The sequence below is a fragment of the Vombatus ursinus genome, unplaced genomic scaffold, assembly GCF_900497805.2.
Source record: "Vombatus ursinus unplaced genomic scaffold, bare-nosed wombat genome assembly UNPS02014781.1, whole genome shotgun sequence".
NCBI classification, from domain to species: domain Eukaryota; kingdom Metazoa; phylum Chordata; class Mammalia; order Diprotodontia; family Vombatidae; genus Vombatus; species Vombatus ursinus.
In genome coordinates, this window is record NW_020954559.1 from 260,773 (window position 1) to 283,799 (window position 23,027).

At 36.9% G+C, this 23,027-nt stretch overlaps 1 protein-coding gene across 1 annotated transcript; it reads left to right on the forward strand.

Moving 5' to 3' along the window:
• The first annotated feature begins 656 nt into the window (after positions 1-656).
• Positions 657-19,373, forward strand: LOC114046142 (protein-lysine methyltransferase METTL21E-like). The gene is made up of 5 exons (XM_027866400.1): positions 657-698; positions 1,536-1,610; positions 15,933-16,099; positions 17,152-17,269; positions 18,949-19,373. The coding sequence occupies exons 2-5, from the start codon at positions 1,544-1,546 to the stop codon at positions 19,371-19,373; spliced, it is 777 nt and encodes a 258-aa protein (XP_027722201.1). The 5' UTR covers positions 657-698; positions 1,536-1,543.
• Positions 19,374-23,027: the final 3,654 nt, after the last annotated feature.

Sequence of the window (23,027 nt, forward strand, 5' to 3'; positions counted from 1 at the left end):
TAATGTTTGGAGAATTAAATTAAGACGTTATCATTCTGCACTACTCCTTCCTTATGTAATGTCCTGTGGTTTCTCCCTAGCTCCCTTGCTCATAGATGTTCCAGGCCTTCCGTGCTATACAGCCAGAGGCACCCAGCTGCAGCTGTCATGATCCTTAATCCCTTCTCTGAGGTCTCCTTGCCAACTTTTTACAGTACTAGCTCATTTTAGTGCTGCTCTCTCACGGGCAATCAGTGGTGTCATCAGGAAAAAAAAAAAGAAGCAGAAGCTGTGGATGAGCCTCTATGTCTTCAGGAAAACATGACTGAAACATTTGGGTATGTTTAGACTTAACCACCAGATCGATAAGCAGTAGGCTTAATGCAAATTTACAGTAAATGGAGACCACTTTGTTTACCGGAGAGAACCCTGAACAGGGAACTAGGAGTCCCAGTTCTGCCACTGATTAACTGTGTAACCCTAGATATGTCTGTAATTTAATTACTCTCGTGTCCTTGTCTGTGAAAAGGAAAGATAATTCTTGTCTCCAACCTAACTTACAGGGATGCTTTGAACTGGAAGATGGTTGTGTGGATGGAGTAGTTTGAAGTCTTCAGGAGAAAAGTGGTGCCATATCAAGGCAAGGTAGTATAATCCAAACTTGTTGCAGACCCAAGTTTGAGATGGAAAGTAGTAAATCAATAAGTCCTGAAGTTCTAGTAAGTGTTACAATATTGCATTTGTTCATGTTGTATGCTAGGTTGAGAAACAAAAAATATTTTTGGATCTGAAGTCTTTAACCAGTAGTGTGTCTGTGTATATGTGTGTGTGTGTGTGTGTCTGTGTGTCTGTGTGTAAATGTGAGGGGGGAAGTAAGAGGGAGAGAAGGAGAGGGAAAGAGGGGAGAAAGGGAGGAAAGGGGGAGTGGGAGAGAGAGAGAGGCAGAAAGAAAGAGAGGCAGGGAGAGGGGGGAGGGAGAGAGGGAGAGAAGGAGGAAGAGAGAGTGATAGGGAGGGAGAGAGAGAGAACTTAGATTAAGTAGATGCTACTAAATAGATCATTTGGATATTGAGCTGTTTGCTACATAACAATCTGTAGGCAATGGATAAGTAGAGGTAAAGGACAGTTTTGTTTGACTGTCATAAAGGAAACTTATGTTGAAGTAGATCCTATAGTTTCACTAATCTGAAAACAGCAATCCCCTCTCTACTGGCTTTTTTGGTGCTGCTAGGTTTATAGGGTTTTTATTTCACTAGTCAACATAAAGATGATAACTCCCTACGGAGGTCTGTTGCGAATGATATGTTTGTTAACCTACCCACCAAAAAATATCTAGGCTTGTTGACTCCTATTTTTTAAAAGCCATATTTCTATGGGACAAAATCTGTTTGGATTTAAAAAAAATTCTTTTCTAGATAATAATTTGCAATTTTAATTTAGTCTCTTTTTTGTGCATTATACTAGAGATAAGAGGATATTGAATAAACTTAAATGTTCAGTATTAATTTTCAATGACTTGCTATTTTAATAAACTCATTATATGGTATCTTCTTTAGTCTACAGAATGGAAATGAAATCACAATACAATAATTTATTAACTAATGAAATAATGGAGTCAGAAGCTCAAGGAGGTAAATAATGCTTCTCTGTCATTCTGTTTCTTTTTAAAAATTCAATTTTATTTTGTTTTCAGTTCCAAATTCTCTCCCTTTTATTTTCTTGTCCCCCATCCATTGAGAAGGCAAGAAAAATAAACCTTTTATGAATATATTTCATTTTATTTCTTGCTCAATGCTAAAAAGATGGTAATTGGAAGTACATAACTTTTATCTTTGGAATATTTACTAATTTCATTGATGACAAAGATCAAGCATTTATTAAGGACCAGCTGCTGTCAGTCAGCCCTGGCTGGGGTGGGAGAGGAGATGTGTGGCAGAAGGAAGTAAGCATTTATATAGAGCTTACTATGTGCCAAGTGCTTTACAAACATTATCTCATTTTATCCTCAAAACAACCCTGAGAGGTAGGCATTGTTATTATCCCTCTTTTACAGCTGAGGAAACTGAAGCCGCAGTGGTTAAGTGATTTGCCCAGTGTCACACAGCTGGTTAGTGTCTGAGGCCAGGTTTGAACTTAGGTCTTCCTGACTCCAGGCCCAGTGGTGTATCCATTGAGCCACCAAGCCACCTCTATATAATGCTCAATATGCATTTATTAAGTGTCTACTGCCTGTGCTAAGCACTGGGAATGTATTGTGCTAGGTACTGGGGACCCAAATGCAAAGAATGAGACAAGCATTATTATCAGGGATCTTACATTCTATCTGGGGAAGCAATAAGTACATACATATATATGTATAGAGAACATATATGTGTGATATACACATATATTTATATATGTACACATACATAAGTATACATGTATAACATATGTACACAATATGTACGTACATGTAAGTATTCAGATTAAATATAAAGAGAATAAATACAAATAGACATTAGGTAGTTAGGGAGGCAGGGCACTATCAGTTGGGGAGATCAGGGAAGCACATAGGAGACAGAGCTTGATATGCATCTTGAAGGAAGAGGGGGAATCAGTAATGCCAAGATGAGGCAGCACTGCTTTGAACACATAAGAGAGGGCCAGGGCAAAGTCATGGAGATAAGAGTTGGAGTACTGTGTGTAAGGAACATAGAGAAGGATAGTTTGGTTGTATTACAGAGTTCCAAACCTGGAAGACTAGAAGAACCATGGTGTCTTTAACAGAAATTAGGAAAATTTGGTAGAGGGGTGGACTTGGAAGGAAAGATGGTGAGTTCTCTAAGACATCCAGTTTCAAACATCTAATAAATAGATGGTGGTAGGACACTGGAGTTTGGAGGGTGGTGAGAAAATGGGGCTGGATTTATCGGTCTATGAGTCATCTTCACAGAGATAAGTAAACCTGTGGGACATTATAGATGAGGTCTCCAAGAGAAAGTATGGAGAGATAAGATAAGAGGGCCCAGGGCAGAGCCTTCTGGAATATCTATAGTTAGGGAATATGATACAGGATGATATGATGGTAATACAGCAAAGGATCCTGAGAAGAAACAGCCAAATAGTTAGGAGAAGAACCAAGAAAGAGTACTATTATGAAAATTCAGTTAAGAGAGAGTATCCAGTAGAAGGTGATCAAACAGTATCAAAAACAGCAGAGAGGTCAAGAAGGATGGGACCGAGAAGAGACTATATGATTTGGCAATCAAGAGATAATGGTAACTTTGGAGAGAACAGTCTCAGTTGAGTTGGAAGCCAGAATGCAAAGGGTCTTTTAGCATATATATCATATATCTAGCATTACTACAATTATTTTCAGATTTAATGCTTACTTAATGTCCATTTCCATAGCACCAATGATACTGATATCATATACTGACAGAAGGTATACTTGAAGCACAAACTGTAAAAACAAAATAGCAAATATAAATATATTATGTTAAATGTATATGACTTTTGAATATTTTGTTATTTTAAATAATCGAAAGTCTTTTTGGACTGGAGACCTAAACAATAGGTTCATGCTTGCATAATTTACATAAATATACGAGAGTAAGTTAAGTTCTAATAAAAGATTGAGATTAAATTATCATGTATAGAAAATTGTTTATGTAAAATATACATATATGTTAAAAAGGTTAGCATGAAAGTAAATTTATGTATATTCAAACATCTAAGAATTATTCATTTGATAGAAAGACCCATATTATAGGGTCTCTCCTCCTCCCTAGCTCAGTTGAATCTCAGAAAGTAAGGGACAAATACCAGAGGTAATGTAGTGTTAATATATGAAACTAAGTGTGAAAGTGGGTCAATACCCTATTATCCCTATATAAAATGAGAAAAAGTTTCCCTGGTTGAATTGGGAGGGAAGCTTAGAACTGGCCATGTGAAGGTTGCCCGTGCTCATGATGGACTCTGTGTATGTTTGTGGGAGAGCATACTCTAGGTATTTTTTTTTTTTTAGGGCAGGGAATTTTATAGTTATTTTACCACGCCATCTTAGTAATTGCCTTTTCCTTGTTCTAATTGTATCTGCCGGTTGACTATTAAAAACAGGCTCACCATTGTGGGGCTCGTGAGCTAGAGTATTAGTAGTATAGACCTACTTTTGATACCATTTTTAATAATTATCCCACTGGGGACTGAACTCACCAGTGTGCATGTGAAGGAATAGCCCTAGAAATACAGTGAGTAACTACACAGATATATTTATATATTATATAATATATGTGCATTATATAATAAAAATATATTTAGTAGATGAGAGGCTCTGTGACCATGGCCAAATAATAACAACAACCACCATCTGAATAGCGCTTACTATGTGCCTGGCACTGTGCTATGCACTTTTACAGTTTACAATTTACAATTATTATCTCATTTGATCCTCACAATAACTCTGGAAAAATAGATACTATTTTAGTCTCTATTTTACAGATGAGGAAACTGAGGCAAACAGAAGTTAAGTGACTTGCTCAGGGTCACACAGCTAGTGAATATCTGAGACTGAATTTGAACTCAGGTCTTCTTGACTCCAGGCCTGATGTTCTCAGTGCCGCAGGATATAAACTTCTAAATTGAAGAGCAGTTGTAGAAATGCATTGATTGAGAGGATTTTCTGTTTAGGGGTTTCTTATACCAGTGAAATCAGACCCCTTCACCCCCACCTCACTCCCAGTCTGTTTATACTTATGAATGTTGACCTCTCTTTTAGACTGATTTATGGCAAGTATGTAACGTGTCCATATAATGGAAAATAGAATTGATTCTGGATTCAGAGACTACAGTTCAAATTCTACTTCAGATACTTAGTACATGTGTAACATTGAGCAAGTCACATAACCTCCCTGGACCTCAGTTTCCTCATTTGTAAAATGAGAGAGATTGACTAAATGATCTGAGGTCCCTTTCAGAGCTCCATCTGGGTTCCTGTGATCTTAGGATTTGCCTTTCAGAAGCAGTGAGAATTTTAATTTCGAATTCTGTTCCCAGTGCTATGTCTTTGGAATTGATCCCATGTTTGGTGAAGATCTCAACTGTGACAGCATGGAAACACTTACTATTGCTATGCCCACACAATCATCAACATCTTGGGATTAAAAGGACAACCACACAAATATTGATGAAATATTGCTGTGATTGACACGAGTGTACAGAGCAATCATAGCAGCCATTTCTCCGTATCATTAATGTGAATGATTAGTTTGAATGAACTGTTCTCCCCATCCATTGTGTGGAATGCTTCTAGGAACTGAAACTGGTTTTTTTTTCCTTCTTTGGCCTATCTTTCACATCTGGTGGATCTGCCTTCGTCAGGAGGCCTTCCTCTGGCCAGGACAACTGGTTAAATGTTTAATGTTGACCTGCCTGGGTTATTTGAATGTGATTTGGGGTGCCCTGTTGAAAACTTCCAACAACTTCAGGAAATCTCCCATCAAACTAGTTTGAATTACCCCAAATTTCTGTGGATATCATGAATACATTAAATTGTGAACATTATTTTCTTAATCATTAGTGGTAGTTAATGAGAACTCTGTGCACAACACTTTGGAAACTTACAAAGGAAGTATAAAAGTTTGGGACAAGGGAATCAAATATGAATAAAGATTTTTTTAAAATTACTCATATATATGTAGCAAGTATAATTATAAAATAGGCATACAAGTATCATACCAAGAGAATATGAGTTTTTTAAAAATTAATTTTCTTTTTTTCAGTGAACAAAAATCTATTCTCACCCTTCCAACCTCCCTCAACTATTGAAAAAGAAAGGAAAAAACCCTCGTAACGAACATGCATAGTCAACAAATTCCTATATTGTTCATCTCCAAATCTCTCTCTCTCTCTCTCTCTCTCTCTCTCCCTCTCTCTCCCCCTCTCTCCATCCTTAGATTATCATCTGTCTATCTGGGTGGGTAGCATGTTTGATTATGAATCCTATTTTGGAATCATGGTTAGTCATTGTATTGATTAGAGTTCTTAAGTCTTTCAAAGTTATTTGTCTTTACCATGCTTTGTATAAATTGTTCTCCTGGTTCTTCTCACTTCACTCTGCATCAGTTCATACAAATCTTCCCAGGTTTGTCTGAAACTCTCCTCTTTGTAATTTCTTGTAGAGCAATAGTATTCTGCTTAGCCATTCTCTAGCTGATGGACATCCATCATGATTTTAGTTAGAGTGACTTCAGCCAGGTGAAGTTAGTTTGGAAAGGCTTCTACTTATTGGAACATGAAGTACTTTTAAGTACTAAAGCAAGTTGACTTTTCCTGCCCTAGTTCTGTTACACTCAATATCTTATTCTTGGACAGGGATCAGCAAACTTATTAGCACTATGTGCTGCCGGGACCCGTGTTTCATTCTCACTTAAAGCAACCTATGAGCCATGTGACCTTACAAAATACTACTGTTTCTATACCTATCAAAGATGTGCTCTGTGCTGGATGCTATGAGCTTTCTTTAAAGAAAATATATTTTTTTCAAATCTATTTTATCTCCTGTGCACCACAAACCAAAACCTGTATAACAAATATGCATAGTTAAGTAAAACTAATTTGTGCTGTATGTTATCTGAGTTCTCACTTTCTGGCACCATATTGTTACATTGTTGTCTGTGTTTCTTGCTGCGTTAATTCTCATTCATGACCACTTCAAGTCCCTCACACCCACTACATCTTGCCAACATTCAATGACCTCTATACAGTATATCGGAGATGGTAGTATGATGAAGCCACCAAATTCTCTATCTTAATAGACAATCACTGGGTCTAATATATACTCTTTATGGGTAATCTGGTGAGTTTCAGTGTTTCCATGACTTTGAATAACTATAGCTAACTTACAGACATGATCCAGAATAAGTTTCTTCTCGGGGGCATCACATGAAAAGGATTAAACTGCAAAAAAGACTGTTTTGTGAGGTTTCAAAAATCTTGAGTTTGTATTGATTTGGAAACTTTTTCAAATTAGAATAGTTTATGGGTTCATCTGGAATTTGTAGATGAAATTGATCTTTCCATTTTAGAAGGAAGAGAAAGTTGATGAGCAAATTTCAATTTAATTGAATTAATTTCATTTCAACAAGCATTTATTAAGCCCCTACTAGCTCTCAGGTAAGAGGCAACCTGGCCAAGTAGATGGAGAGATGACCTTGGAGTAAAGAAGACCTTGCTTCAAAGCCTGCCTTTTACAATAATGACTGTGTGTCCCTGGGCAAATCACTTCACCTCTCAATATTTAAGGTAACTTTCCAAGGCTATAATTTATGGAGCACTCTCTGATCTGCCTTGGTAGAGGGAGTCTCCTCACTAGGCTTTCCCCACACTAATAAACTCACAGGTCTCCCTTGCTCCATCTTCCTTCTTACTCTGCCTTCCCCCAGACTCCCTGCCCACCCTCCCCAATATGTCAGTCACTGTTCTAAGTGCTGGTGATGCAAAGACAGAAACAAAATAAAACTTTACAGATATGGAAGGAATACTTCACATTTAAGGGATGTTAAGATAAATTCTGTGAGCCAAGTCACTACAGTGCATATACTTACCAAGTAAATTTATTCATTTAAAAGGGATATTTAAAATATATTGAAAAGTAACAGATCCTCTTCCTTGGAGGGAGATATTTACTCTAATAGCTTGTTCCAAGGTGAGATTCTAAGACAAAATGTTGTAAATTGTAGCAATGTGAATTAAAAGTTCTTTTTAAAAAATACGTTTTTTGAAAAAATGAACTGTCTAATTTAGTTGATACTCAAGTTTTACCTAATCTCTGTCTTTCTATTTGGGCAGCTCGGTGGCATGGTAGATACCACGAGTACTAGACCTGGAGTCAGGACAACTCATCTTCATGAGTTCAAATCTGGCCTCAGACACTTAGTAGCTGTAACCCTGGGCAAGTCACTTAATCCTGTTTGCCTCAGTTTCCTCATCTGTAAAATGATCTGGAGAAGGAAATGTCTAATCATTCCAGTATCTTTCCCAAGAAAACTCCAAATGAGGTTGCAAAGAGTTAGATGAAACTGAACAACAACATTTTTCTATTTTGTTTGACATTTATGGCCTTGCGATATTACCTTCTATAAGCTTGTAAAAGATAGTGTTATTTGGTCAGTCAGTCAGTCAGTCAAGAAGCATTTATTAAATACTTACATGTCAAGCATAGTGCTTTAGTCTTTGTTAAATTAGAACAGCAGCTACTAAGTAGTTCATGAAGCTTAACAAAACTAAAGGCAAACAATATTTGTGGAATAACTTCAGGAATTGTTTGGGATAGAATGGCCTGAGATTTTGAAGTTGCTAAGGAATTCAGGGTTTTATCTTTCAGGTTGGCCTGTGATCTTAAATGCTGACTTTTTATCTCCAGGCATTTGCAAGGGGCACATGACATTCATCCTCAAATAGATGTCCCCATTGAATGACAGTTTCTTTCATCACCTAGAAGGGTTTCACTTTGAATTTTGCACAGACCCACATTTCCCTGAGAGTCTCCAAATGGAAGCTCGAATTCACTTGTGATGGCCTTTCAATATCAGACAGAAATTTGAGGTAAAGTACCGAGGCATTTCTGTGAACTGAGCCTTCTGTAAGTCTATGTTTTTGTTGGCCTACAATAGAAATAAGAAGGAGTAGACAGGGCCCCCATACATGAAGACTTGCTGAAACCAAACAAAGGAAGTGAGTTCACTATAGAACACTCTTTAATTTTCCACTCAAGAAAATCATCTTCATAATGTAGTAAAACCTGCTAATTTTCACTTCATGTACAAACCCTCTCTAATTCTCAGGAAAACAGGAGCACCTGGTAGTCTTTCCTCACCTCTTGCAAAAGATTTAATAGCAGAGAGCTGGCATAAAGTCTCAGGTTTCTAAGACTTCATTACATTAAAAAAATGTGCTATCACAAATTATTAATGTAATGTATTAACCAAAGAAATCCATGAAGTACGTGTTGCAATGCAATGATCTTGGTTATATTTTAGTTCCTTATCTGCTCTTTCCACAACACCTATGTTAGTGATGGATTTATTTTTTGAAATGATAACATGATATTTCATATTTGCTGCAGCATCTTTTGCTTAGATGCCAGAAATCAGAATGATTCTGTTCTGGAGGATAGTGAAGGTAATGTGACACAGCTGAGGTAGCAGATTCAGTGAGGAAGCTGGATTTGCAATCCCAGCTTTTTTATTTCCAGAGGCCTTAACCACCAAGTAACAAAAGGAGATCTGAGGTAGAAAAGTAATTTCCCCCCCACAAAAAATTAGAGTAGAATCCCATTCATTTAATACCATTAATTGTTAAAAGAAAATATTTGTACCTGAATTGAAAGCAGAAGAAAAACGAATTCATAAAAAAGTCATCTGTCTTGCCAGAGTGCCAAACAGTTGATTGGTCATTCAAATTTCAGGGTATATGCTTTTCATGCTGCTTTGGGAGGATAAAGTTCAACTTTTTATTTGCAGATTATTTTTTTAATCCTGAATTTTTTAGAAATTCCCAGTCCCTAGAACTGACTGATTTTGGCTTCAGTTGGAACGAAAGGATATGAACCAAAATGTTGCCCTTATAAGTAATAAAAACAAAGGAACCTTAAAAATCTCAGTGTGACAGAATAAAGGAAAATAAAGGCTTAAAACTTTCATTCAGAAAAGAGAAAAGAGCTTTGTCATTTTCTAATCCCATAAGTAATTCCAAGACACATTATAGTAAAGAACTAAAGACCAATCCACTTTGGTCTCATGCTGTTAATAGGCTAATTATTTTTACAAGGATGACTTCTTATGGGATGTCTATAGTATTCATGATAGCATTTAAATGCAAAAAGGAACGTGAATATGAACCATTGTCAATTAAGTTTTATTCAACTTGCCAATAGCTTATGAATTCTAAGTATTATAATGTTTTCCATATAAAACATAACTTGTCCCTCCTGGTTATAAAAGTTATTCTGAATCACTCTATATGGTAAGCAGAATTGGCCCAATGATGGGTGCATATCCTGTATCTTGTTTTGGGAAATACGAATACATTGATCCTAAATTCTGTGAATATTATGTAGCTTACTAATATATTGTATCCTCATGGAAATATCCCCACTTATTTCCCTGTTTTCCCTATAGAGTCAAAGGAGCACAATATAGACATGCTTGGAAAGAAATTATTAGTTATATTTATTAAAAGAGGTTTTTAGGTGAAAATATTGAAAGGTTTACCATCATCTCTGCAGCTTTCAGGATAGCTGCATTGCTTTGTCCAACCAACCCTTATAGGAAAGTACATTGGCAGAGATGGGAGGTTCTCTTGGCTTGCTCATTGGCAGACTTTTTATATCAAAGACTCAGAACCTAGTGCTGCACTTGGGATTTAGTGTGCTCTAACTTCTATTAGTCCCTGAAACCTTAGGTGACAATGTCAAAACACTGCTACTATCTAGAAGGAGTGTGCACAGGGTCCCATGAGGACAAGTTCAGATAAAGGTCAAGGAAGCAATTAGAGCTCTCTCTTTTTCCCTAAAGAACTGGAAGAGCAGAAGATGCCAGAAAAATCTTAGTGAAGACAAGTGAATATGGTGAGATGAAAGAGAAAGGTCAAATTAGGCACATCATAGATGTTATCTGATGCCTGCCAGAGCTGCTTCCTGAATGTGGATACAGCCAATTGTACAGGGGAAAATGCAGTGAAAATTAATAGATGAGTTGGCTGTTGCTAAAGCATATCATTTTGTTAAGTAATCATCTTCTTTGGGTAGATGCTTCTATGGTCTGTGATGATGGTGGGGTTTCCATGGGAAACTATTGGCTCTCTTGGCTTTTGCAACTGTACTGTATTAGGTTTATAAGAGGTTGGATGATTAACCAACTTGGCAGGAAGTACCTGCTAGGGCTCTGACTTTGGGAAAGGTCATACCAACAATAACTACCCATTTCCCCCTACTTTCCACTTCTATATGAAGCAAAAGGCCCACTTTTTAATATCAGCAGTCTCCTGGGAATATTATACGACTGCAAGTCTTGGAATGTCACAGTCTATGGAGAATGGAAGTTAAGTTACCCAAAGGGTAATGGAGACATTAACAGTGAAGGTGATTCATGTTGGGTCCTTTCTGTACCTGCAACTTATAGTCTTAGAGAATTACATTGAGAAGTTAAGTGACTTGACTAGGATCATACAGTCAATATGTATCAGAGTCAAGCTTCAAGGTCATCAATTTGTCCACTATGCTATGTTGCTTCTCCTAATACAGACACATTCAATGAATGAATGAAATGAGCATTTTGTTTGCCATGCACTGGGCGTTGTACTACATAATGGGGATAAAAATACAAGGAAATGAGACTGTCTCTAACCTCAAGAAGCTCATCCTAATTGGAGAAGACAGAACACATATGGGATCAGTGATCAAGGAGGAGTGTTTTTATCAGAGAAGTCAAAGTGAATGGTGTTTGGAAAAATAGGGTAGTTGATTGATACACTCATTTTAGAATAGTAGTATTGATTGGATTGTTGCTCTCAGAGCTAAAGTTGGAAAGTAGGGGTGGTTTGGGTTGAAAGGGAAGGTGACACTGATGCCTGGAAGTGATGTGGTGGGTCTGGGTCTGGGCAACATAAGATGAACATGTACCAGTCAGAAGCTGGAGGTTCCCAAGGTGGGAGCTTGTGTTTCAGGTCAGAGGTAGAAGCCAAAGTACAAGTGTCATGGTATGGACATGGCCTTTTCAATTGATATCTTTTGTTTTAACACAACCTTCATTTCCAAATATAGCTCTCCACTGCCCCTATGCAAAGAGCTAAATGGCCAAAAAAGCAAAAAAAATTGTAAAACTAACCAATATATCAATCGAGCCTTATAGATGAGCAATATTATACATCTAGAACACCTCACTTCTGTAAAGAAGGGAGTATGGTGAATTTTTTTATCTCTTTTTGGTGGAATACTTTTTTTTCAGGGAGAGGAGCAAACTTGGTCATTATCATTACATAGGATTTAATTTTGACTTTTTGTTATCTTTGTATTTACATTGTTTTAGTCATTGGATACTGTTTTCTTGGTTCTTCTTATTTCACATTGCATTAATTTTTTTTGCATGCTTTTCTGTATTCTTCATATTTATGTAGAATACAGTAATATGCCATTATCTTCATATACCACAATTTATTTTACCATAAACCAATCAGAATGTATCTGTTTTGTTTCTAGTTCTTTGCTACCACCAAAATTGCTGCTATAAATGTTTTGGTGTGTATGACCTTGCACCTAGCACTGGCATCTCTAGGCTAAAGGGTATAGATATTTTAGTTATTTTCTTAGCATAATTCCAAATTGATTTCTTTTTTCTTTTTTTTTCAAATTGATTTCTATAATGGTTGAGCCAATTCATAACCCCACCAATAGTGTATCAGATTTGCCTGTCTTTATTTAGTCCTTTCAACATTGACTATTTCTATCTTTTATAATCTTTGCCAATTTGCTGGATGTGAGGTGAAACCCCAGAGTCGTTTTGATGTGCATTTTTCTCATTTTCTATTATTTGGAGCAATCTTTCATATGATTAGTAGTAGTTTATATTTTTCCTTTTGAGATATGCTTGTTCATCCCCCTTTAGCTCTTGAGCATGTCTTAGATTTCAGACCCTCAATAAATATATTTGATGCAAGTTGATGCTGTTGATGGTTTCTTTTCATACCCTAGCTGCACAAGTTTTTCAATATCAGGAAAACAAATTTTAAAAAATCTTTTGTAATTGCTTCTGTTCCTTGTTTGGTTAAGAATTTTCTTTTAGCCATGGCTATGAATGCCTGATATTGTTTTCTTCTGATTTTTAAAAATGATATGACCTTTAATATTCATGTTGCATAGTCAACGTGAGCTTATGTGGCATGTAGTATTAAAAGCTGGTCTAACCCTAGTGGCTTCAAGTATCTGAAGGCATATCATATATACAAGGGATTAGAATGATTCTGTTTGCCCCTAGAAGGCAAAACCAGGAGCAATGGTTAAAAGCATCAAAGAGGTAAATTTAGATGACATTGAGGAAAACAAACAAGCAAACTTCCTATTAGAACTGTCCAAAAGTGGAATGGGCTGCTTTAGGAATTGGTGAGATTCCCCTCACCCACTGGAAACCTTCAGGTTTAGAGGATGGATCATCACGTGTTGGATATTTTGTAGGGAGAGCTCCTTTTGTATATGTCTTTAGTTAATTGTTACCAAAATCCCTTCTAACTAAAAAATTCTTTATGATTCTGTCCTTGTGTTCTAAATCCTGTACTCTATTGTGTTTTGAAATTCTTCACTAAGAGCTCTGATATATGATCTAATTACATTCTTGCCTTCTTTTCAAGTTTCTTTTCTCTTTTGTGCCATTACAGAGTTTCTTGTTGTTCCTTCATGATATCAGAGGAGTCCATAAAATTCTTCTATTGGTTAAAGTTTCCTTTACAGCATGATGCTTTAATACTTATTTGTTGTATTCTGACCTGCATTTGAGGTTTTACTCATTTCTTTACTCATTTCTTCTGTCTTTATGAACATCTCTGTTGGTATATCTGCTTGTGAGAGGTTTTTACTCACTTGGATTTTGGTTTTCCAATCTATATCTTGTAGTCCCACTCACTTATCTCTGGCTTCTTTCCTTATTATTTGGCTCTTCCTCTTCTCCTGGGGGTGCAAAACCCCCAGGGACTGGGCATCCTCAGCCTCCTTGAACAGGGCTGTGGGGACTTGGCTAGCATCCCTGCCCAAAGTAAATTCTTGGGAGAGATGACTGGTCTGGCTAGGATTCCAGTCACCTTTCCCTTAGGCACAGAAGCTCTTTCTGCATGCATTCTATGTAGCTTGCACTTCATGTCTTCTTTAGTTGGAAAGGTTTGTGGAAAACAAGTATTCCTTCAATTTGCTAGTCACAAGACCTGATCACTTCTATATTAATGCCAGCATGGTGTCCTTGGGCAGCTAGATGGTATGGTGGGTAGGGTGCCAGCCTTGGAGTCAGGAAGACTTCATGAGTTCAAATCTGGCCATAGACCCTTACTAGCTATGTGACCCAGAGCAAGTACCTCAGTTTCCTCATCTGTAAAATGAGCTGGAGAAGGAAATAGCAAATCACTCAAGTATCTCTGCCAAGAAAACCCCAAATGGAATTACAATACTTTGGGCATGACTGAAACGACTGAACAACAACAGCAGTGGTGTCCTGAAAAGAAATGCCAGATTCCAGGGTAGAAGACATGTTCAAATCTTGGTTTTGCTAATTACTACCTGTCTGATCTTGTGTGAAATCACTGAATCTCTCCGGGCCTCAGTTTCCTTGTCTGTAAAATGAAGGGGTTGGACTAGAAAGGGTCCTTCATCTTTTTTAGGGTGTCGTGGACCCTTTTGCTAGTCTGGTGAAGCCTATAGATCCCTTCTCAGAATGGTGTTTTTAAATCATTGAAGGAAGCGCTAAATTTCAGTTAGAGGTTGGAGACAATTAAGATGCAATTCTTTTCCACATCTAATTCACTGACCGCCCCCCCCAATCTATCCATAGATTCCTTAATGCTTCAGGGATCCAATGTTAAGACCCCATGGGCTAGAAGATCTCTAAGGTTTTTATGACTCTAAATCAATGAACTATCTCTTTAGAATCAGTATCATTTTTTTTCCAGCTCCAGTCCTACATGTCCAACTGCCCACTGCACATTTTTGCAGTTATGTCCTTCTGAACCTCTAGTATACTGTGTCTCTACAAGTCACATGATGCAATAAATGATGCCTTTTATTATAGGTATTCATATACATACCTGGTTGTTGTTTTTGTTCAGTCATTTCAGTTGTGTCTGAATCTTCATGACCCCATTTGGGTTTTTCTTGGCAGAGATCTTGAGTGATTTGCCATTTCTTTCTCCAGATCATTTTACAGATGAGGAAACTGAAGCAAACAGGGTTAAGTGACTTGCCCAGAGTCACACAGCTAGTAAGTGTCTGAGGTCAAATGTGAACTCAGGTCTTCTTGACTCCAAGCTCTATTTGATGTGCCACTGAGCTGCCCTAAATGTTATCTACTTAACAATTGTGGTTGCAACTGGCTCTGGCAGGGACATGTTTTTGGTTAGGGCTTCCTTTTCATGTCTGTCAAAACATATCCTAGAAAGAACTAATGACTCTGCCTACTTATGGAATCTCTTTATTTCTACCATTTAATGACCAATTGTGTCATATACTATAGAAGACTGTAGAAGAAGCATACATAATACATGTACAAATACAGTCTCTAGTCATCATTAGTTATCACTTGAGGAAAGTGACCCAGTCAAAACTGAATATTAATCATTGGGTCTAACATCCATGCCAGGGTGGTTTTTCAAATTAAGATGAGAAATTAAAAGAAATTACTCAACCATGTCCCTAAGGGGAGCAGATTTAGCACATCTGATTGAATTCTGTGTGATACTCCATAGCATATTCTCATGTGCTTACTCAGGGAAGATGACAATTTATTCCAGGTGAGTAGACTTCATTCTCAATGAATGCTGAAATTATTCATTTTCTGCTACCAGCATACTTTGACTGAGGGTAAGGAAAGTTTCAGGTGATTAATTTTTGGTATGGATTGACAAGGCTGCACTAATGATGGACAGTTTTGTTATGAGAATGACTCCATGACTTGCATGATACCCTTTCACAATCCATACTGTCACATAGGTGAGTTCAAGTTTGGGGGTCAATATTTATTGTACTTAAGAGAAAAGTTAAGGAGGTAATTTTTAGGTAAGATCAAATTTAGTATCTCTCTGTACTTTCTAATTTCCCATTTGATTCCTAATCAGTCTATAAAATTATAGATTTATTTCCTTTATTATGGTACAAAAAAGAAGCTATATTTAGTATATTAGTTTGATAAAACTCTCTTTGTCTCTTGTCATTTTACTTCCAGGAGAAAATGGAGAAAATGAAGACAAACAGGTGGTCTCAGAGATCATGGGAAGATGTTTTTTTCCCTCTCTGATAACAACCACTTCCTGGGAAGGTTTTCATTTTGCTGGACATGAGATAAGAATTACAGAAGCTACTGATTGCTATGGTGCTTTTGTCTGGCCATCGGTATTATTTTCAATATTTAAACTCTTTCCAGGAAAGAGTTTCTTTTTTATGAATATAATATTTTATTTTTTCCTTATTGCATGTAAAAACAATTTTTAACATTTGGTTTCTTTTTTTGAGCTCCAAAAATTCTCTTCCATTCTCCCTCCTGTCTCCCCTCCCTCAGATGGTAAACAATTTGATATAGGTTATACATGTGCAATCATGCAAAACATATTTCTATATTAGTCATGTTGTGAAAGAAAACACAGACCCTCCCCACCTCCTGCTCACAAAAATAGTGAAATATAGCATGCTTCAATCTGTATTCAGATGCTATCAGTTCAAAAAGAGAGTGTCTTGTTATGTGGCAGAGCATTCAGTGGAAGATAGTGGGTACCATGATTCCCAACTTTGTCTTGGTAACAGAAACAACACTAAAGGATCGATATTACACAACTGGGAAATTGCTTTTATCAGTCCCATTTTTGGTTTTTCAGGATTATTGGCTTTGGGTTGAAGATCTGGCAGAAATCACTGTTTAGATATTGAGTTTTTCATGACTCCAGGTACTTGGTGGAAAATTAAAATTCCTCCTTTCATACTAAACTAGCTGTGTTCATGTCAAATAACTAAAAATAAATTTGTTCCCAGCCTTGACACTAATAGTATTCTAAAAAAGCATCATACCTTCAAGGAAATTATTTTGAGGGCAATCACTAATCTGCCTCACTATAAAAATTCACCAGTAGTAACTCCTTATTCTCATCCTAAAGAACTATTGTTTTTGTAAAAGTTGTAAAAGTTATCCCCTGCCCCCCTCCACTTTTGAGACCTGATTGAACCTAAATGACTGAACTTGAAACTTTTAGAACATTCCATGTTTTTGTTCATAGTTTTCCTTAAGGTGATTGGTTGATTTTATCGGAATATTTTTTTTCTGTTGACATTCTTCTCAACTGTTGCATATATGCTTGAGTAGAGAGTACATTTTCTAGGTCAATAAAAGAAAAAATTTCATTTTCAGTTATGATTTGCTAGCACAATATTTCCCTCTTCTCATTCCCTCACAGGCTCTCGTTCTCTGTTACTTTCTGGAAACATATTCAAAGCAGTATAATCTGGCTGACAAAAATGTAATTGAAATTGGGGCTGGGACAGGACTAGTCTCAATAGTGGCAAGTTTACTTGGTAAGTTGGGTACTTTTGATTGGCTGGAGTTAGGGGCTCTAATGAAAAAAAACATTAGTGGGCATCACCATTTGGTGAAATATATTGTGTACCTGTTTTTAGCTTTTCAAACACTTTCAATAGGCTTTATTGGGAAGGTCTACTAACTTATAAGTTAAGTATTAATGGTTCCTTGAGAATGTTTTGTGAAGGGACAGTTAAATGCCATCTTGTGCTAAGTCATAGAAATCGTAAACCAACAATGAGTGGGCAGCACCCCCTAAAAAGTCTGACAAGTGGAAGGATGGGAAAAGAATTAGAGACAGGCATAAGCTATGCTTGTTAATGATTCTAACATGATATGACTGACAGCCAAGTTCTCATGCCCTCCATATGACTGTGCATTCCTTCTCCTTTCTGAAGGAACACCTGTTTCAATAGCCACACAGACAGGTCGATAATGGAGGTTGTCTTCTCATAATTTGCTTCTTTTTCTAGGTATGTGTACTCGGAATAGTTTCTTTTGTTCATTTTCACTCTACCTTTACCAGTGCCCTGTTCTGTTGATTCCTCTTTTTTTTTTTTCATCTAGCTGCATGTGCTGTAGACATGCCTAAGTTTGTTTCAATTTTTCTTTTAAAAAATCCATTTTGGTTTCCTTAAGTTAGCTTTATTCTTTTATGTATGGGTATTGATCTGTCTTGATTTTGTTGATCTTCAGAAGTACACACCTGGCACTAGAAAAACCTCGAGAGAGCCCCAGGTCTCAGCAATTTGTACCTTTCCAACTGAGTAAATGACATTCTTAAAGTCATGATCAACACCAAAGAATCTAGTGTGCACTAAAATTCTTTGCACAAAGCTGAATCTCTGCTCAGCATAGGTAGAAATAATTGTAATAGCTAGTGTTTACATAGTGCATTAAGATTTACAAAATGTTTTACATCTATCATCTCTTTTAATTCACACAACAATTTTGTGAAGTAGCTGCTATTATAATCTCCACTCTACAGATGAGGAAACTGCAGCTGAGAAAAATAAAATGACTTGCCGAGGGTTATGCAGTAAGTAAGTGGAGGTATTTGAACTCAGATCTTCCTGACCTCAAGTCCAACATTCTATCCACTCTGCCATCTAGCTGCCTAACATTTGATTTACAAATGTTAAATTTTGAGATTGGTAAATTGAATGCCCATTCTTTTGGGCAAAATTGGTAGTGAAAAACAAGACATGGATCCCCTAAATATGCTTGTTTGAACTCATTTTGGTAAGATTTGGTAGTCTTGGCTAGGTAGGTAATTGGCAAAGAATCTGCTACCCTGTGACTGCTGGCTACCCCTTAATGACCATTTCCATAGGAGAGGAACTGCCACTTATTTTTAATACTGTTCATTGATAGGATCCTTTCCCCCAGTCTATAATAGGCGCATAGGGAAAGAACTTAGCTAAATAGTATTTATTTTTTAGTCTCTTATTTAGTACTATGGAAGTCCAACATTTTGAAGTGTCAAATGGCTACTTGACTACTCATTTGGTGAATGGGCTTTCATTTCAATGTAGGTTGTTGGAGTACTAGGGCCCTTGGGTAGTAATAGCTATTGGGTCAGTGTGGTCTTTCTGGATGTTTGTGGGTATGATTTTTCAACTATTGCCCCCCAGACTGAAGGGGTGACTTTCACCATTGTTCCTTTGTGTTATAGGTGCTCGAGTGATTGCCACAGACCTGCCTAATTTACTTGGAAACCTTCAGTATAATATTTCCCGAAACACCAAAATGAAATGCAAGCATCAGCCTCAGGTGAAGGAGTTATCTTGGGGGATGGCCTTAGAGAAGAATTTCCCCAGGTCTTCAAACCATTTTGACTATATCCTAGCCACAGATGTTGTGTATGCTCACCCCTTCCTGGATGAGCTCCTTACCACCTTTGACCACCTGTGTAAAGACACTACCATTATCCTCTGGGTCATGAAATTTAGGTTAGATAAGGAAAATAAATTTGTGGATAGGTTTCAGGAGTTGTTTGATCTGGAGGAAATTTCTAATTTCCCTAGTTTGAACATCAAGTTGTATAAAGCTGTGAAGAAAAATAGTAGGGGAGCAAGATACTCCCAGATAAAGATCTGAAAATATTGCCATTATATACCCAGGTAGAGAAGAGTTTCATTTGCCTATGATCTATGCCTTGACTTCATTTCCTTTCATTTGCTTCTAAAAACTGCAATTTGGCTTCTGACCTCATCATTTAACTGAAATTGCTCTCTGCAAAGTTTCCAGTGGTCTCCTAATTGCCAAATCTAATGGTCTTTTCTCAATCCTGACCCCTGACTTCTCTGCGGCATTTGCCTCTATTGATCACTTTCTCCTCTTGATTTTTGTGATACTGCTCTCTTTCTCTCTCCTGGCTGACCTCATGTCTATTTGGCTGCTCCTTCTCAATCTCCTTTGCTACTTCTTTATCCATGTCATGCCTAGTAACTACAGATGTTCCCCCAAACTCTGTACTGTGTTGCCTCCTTTTTCTATATACCAAGGGCCCATGAAATTATTTAAAAACATTTTGATAACTTTTTAATATAATTAGTTTCCTCTGTAATCCTATATATTTTATTTCATGCATTTAAAAACATTATTCTGAGAAGTGTTCCATAAGTTTTACCAGACTGCCAAAAAGGTCCAATAATATGGAAAAAAGTTTAAGACCCTCTGCTCTATGCTATATCACTTTATGATTTCAGTTCAATAACCATATCTATTCAGATGATTCCTGGCTTACAGAAGGACACATCACCTTCCAGATTTCCCTGGATTCCTTAGGATACAATTCAAATTTTACTGTCTTCAGGAGGTCTTTCTAGTCCCCCCAGTTACTTATAACCTCCCCTTTTGAATTGCCTTCATCTACTCTGTAGATATCTTGTATGTACCTAATTATTTACATGTGGTGTCCCACCTTACAGTGGAAGCTCTTTGAGGGCAGAAGCTATTTGAGGGGGGTATCTTTCTTGGTATTTCCATTGCTGATCACAGTGCCTGGCACATAAAAAAAATCCTAAAGCACTTCTTTGAAAGTTTATTGACTACTTCTTTCATAGTATTTTATTTTTCCCAATTATATGTGAAGACAATTTTTAGCATTTATTTTTACAAGATTTTGAGTTCCAAATTTTTCTCCCTTCCTCCTCTCCCTTCTTCCTAAAATGGTAAGCAATTTGAGATGTATATGCATTCATGTAAAACATATTTCCATAGTAGTCACAGTTGTGAAAGAAGAAATAGATCAAAAGGAAAAAAAAGCCAAGAAAAAAAATAAAGTAAATGAAAAAAAGTATGCTTCAATCTGCATTCAGAGTCTATCAGTTCTTTATCTGGATGTGCATAGCATTTTCCATCATGAGTCCTTTGTAATTAATTATCTTAGATCATTGTCTTGCTGAGAAGAGCTAAGTCATTCATAGTTGATCATCGCACAATGTTGCTGTTACTGTGTACAATGTTTTCCTGGTTCTGCTCATTTCACTTTGCATCAGTTCATACAAGTCTTCCCAGGTTTTTCTGAAATCTGCCTGTTCATTTCGTATTGCCCAATAGTATTCGATCATATTCATATAATATAATTTGTTCAGCCTTTCCCCAATTAATGGTCATCCCCTCAATTTCCAATATTTTGCCATCACAAAAACAGCTGCTATAAATATATAAATATATATATATATTTTGTCTAGGCAATGGGATTCAGTGACTTGCCCAGAGTCACACAGCTAGTGAATGTTACGTGTCTGAGGCCAGATTTGAACTCAGGTCCTCCTGACTCCAGGGCTGGTGCTCTATCCACAGTGCCACCTAGCTGCCCTTGCTATAAATATATTTGGACATGTAGGTCCTTTCCCCTTTTTTGTGATCTCTTTGGGGTATAGACCAAGTAGTAGTGTTGCTGGATCCAAGAGTATGCACAATTTGATTGCTCTTTGGGCATAGTTACAAATTGCTCTCCAGAATGGTTGGAGTAATTCGCAACTCCACCAACAGTGCATTAGTGTCCCAATTTTCCCACATCCTCTACAACATTTATCATTTTCCTTTTTTGACATATTAGTCAATCTGATAGGTATGAGTTGGTACCTCAGAGTTGTTTTAATTTGTATTTCTCTAATCAAGATGATTTAGAGCACTTCATCATATCACTATAGATAGCTTTGATTTCTTCATCTGAAAACTGCCTGTTCATAACCATTGACCATTTATCAATTTAGGGACTGCTTGTCTAGATGAACCTTATGAACATAGAGCAGACTGTGGTAATATCACAAGCAACCTGATATTAAAACCTGAACTGAAATATCAAACTTGAATAATGTCACAGAACCCCTCAAGGAAGTAACAATTTTGTGAAAAATGTTGCTACTTATGGCCCTTTTCAAATGGTATAGGTTGTCATCTAAAACAAAGAGTTATATAGCTCAGAAGATGGCTTTTCCCATGGAGCCAGTTCTCCTAAGTAGAGTTCTTGGGTCTGTAAGTTAAAGAGAGCTTGTCTCATCTGAGATATCTTCCTTACAGACTTCCCTTAGAGCCCCTTACTAGTTAAAGGAAAATACATATGGACAGCCCCAAAAGTGCATAGATGTTTGGGTAAGGAGAATATGCCTTCCTAACACTCAGTGTTCTTATTAAAATGAAAGCTGAATATTTTATACTTCCATGGAGTCATCTGCAATAAATATGGTTTTAAAATGTACATAATTTGTAGTTGATTATATTCATAAATATAGGAATACACTATTTTTCTTTAGGAAGAAATGTTTGGTTGTAGTGTTATTGCTACCTAAACTAGGGAAGGGAAAGCTCATACTGTATTTGTTTCTCTATTAGATGAAATTTCCTGGTAGTCTACTGGAGTAACTGATACAAGTCTTTGCATTGCAGGGCGGGCATTTTTCTATAATATCTGGAATGGGTCAAGCCTGTAGGGACTGAGGTTATGAACAAGGGCATTTCATAAGTCTCTTGTTAAATAAAGCTAGAAATCAAATTCAAAGGAAAGTGTTTGCAATATTGAGGGTTGCTGTATGTTAGATCCAAATCAGTTATTCTTTCATATCCTCATAGATATAAAAATAAATATTTTAAAGAGTAGGTTAAAGATATAGGGCAGCTAATGGATAGAGTGCTGTGTTTGGAGTCAGGAAGACTCATCTTTCTGATTTCAAATCTATCCTCAGACACTTACTAGCTGTGCGACCCTGGACAAGTCACTTAACCTTGTTTACCTCAGTTTCCTCATTTGTAAAATGTAAATCTGGAAAAGGAAATGTCCAGCTGCTCCAGTATCCTTGCCAAGAAAACCACAAATGGAGTCATGAAGAGTTGGACATGATTGAAAATGACTGAACAACAACATCAACAATGTTAAAGATATTGATGGAAAGATGTAGGGCTCTAATTCTAATCTCAAATGCCCAGATGCATATGACCAAAGATATTTAAAGCTCTTCTGTTGCACAGAGTCACAGATATTTGAAATTCTGTGTGAATATGTACTTGTGCTTTGAAGAATAGACTAAAACACAAGGCAGTTGGGGCAAAATGCGTCAGTAATAGTTAAAATAGCAGTAGATGCTAATTATTGTTGCAAAGTGTCTCTAGTGCCTCCCTTTCCTTGATAATGCCATAATTGCCAACTGATACTTTAGCTTCTCCTATTGTAAATAATATGGTGGGCATAACTGATAATGGGCATTGTATCATCAAGACGCCATTGGAAATGATGGAAGAATGTTC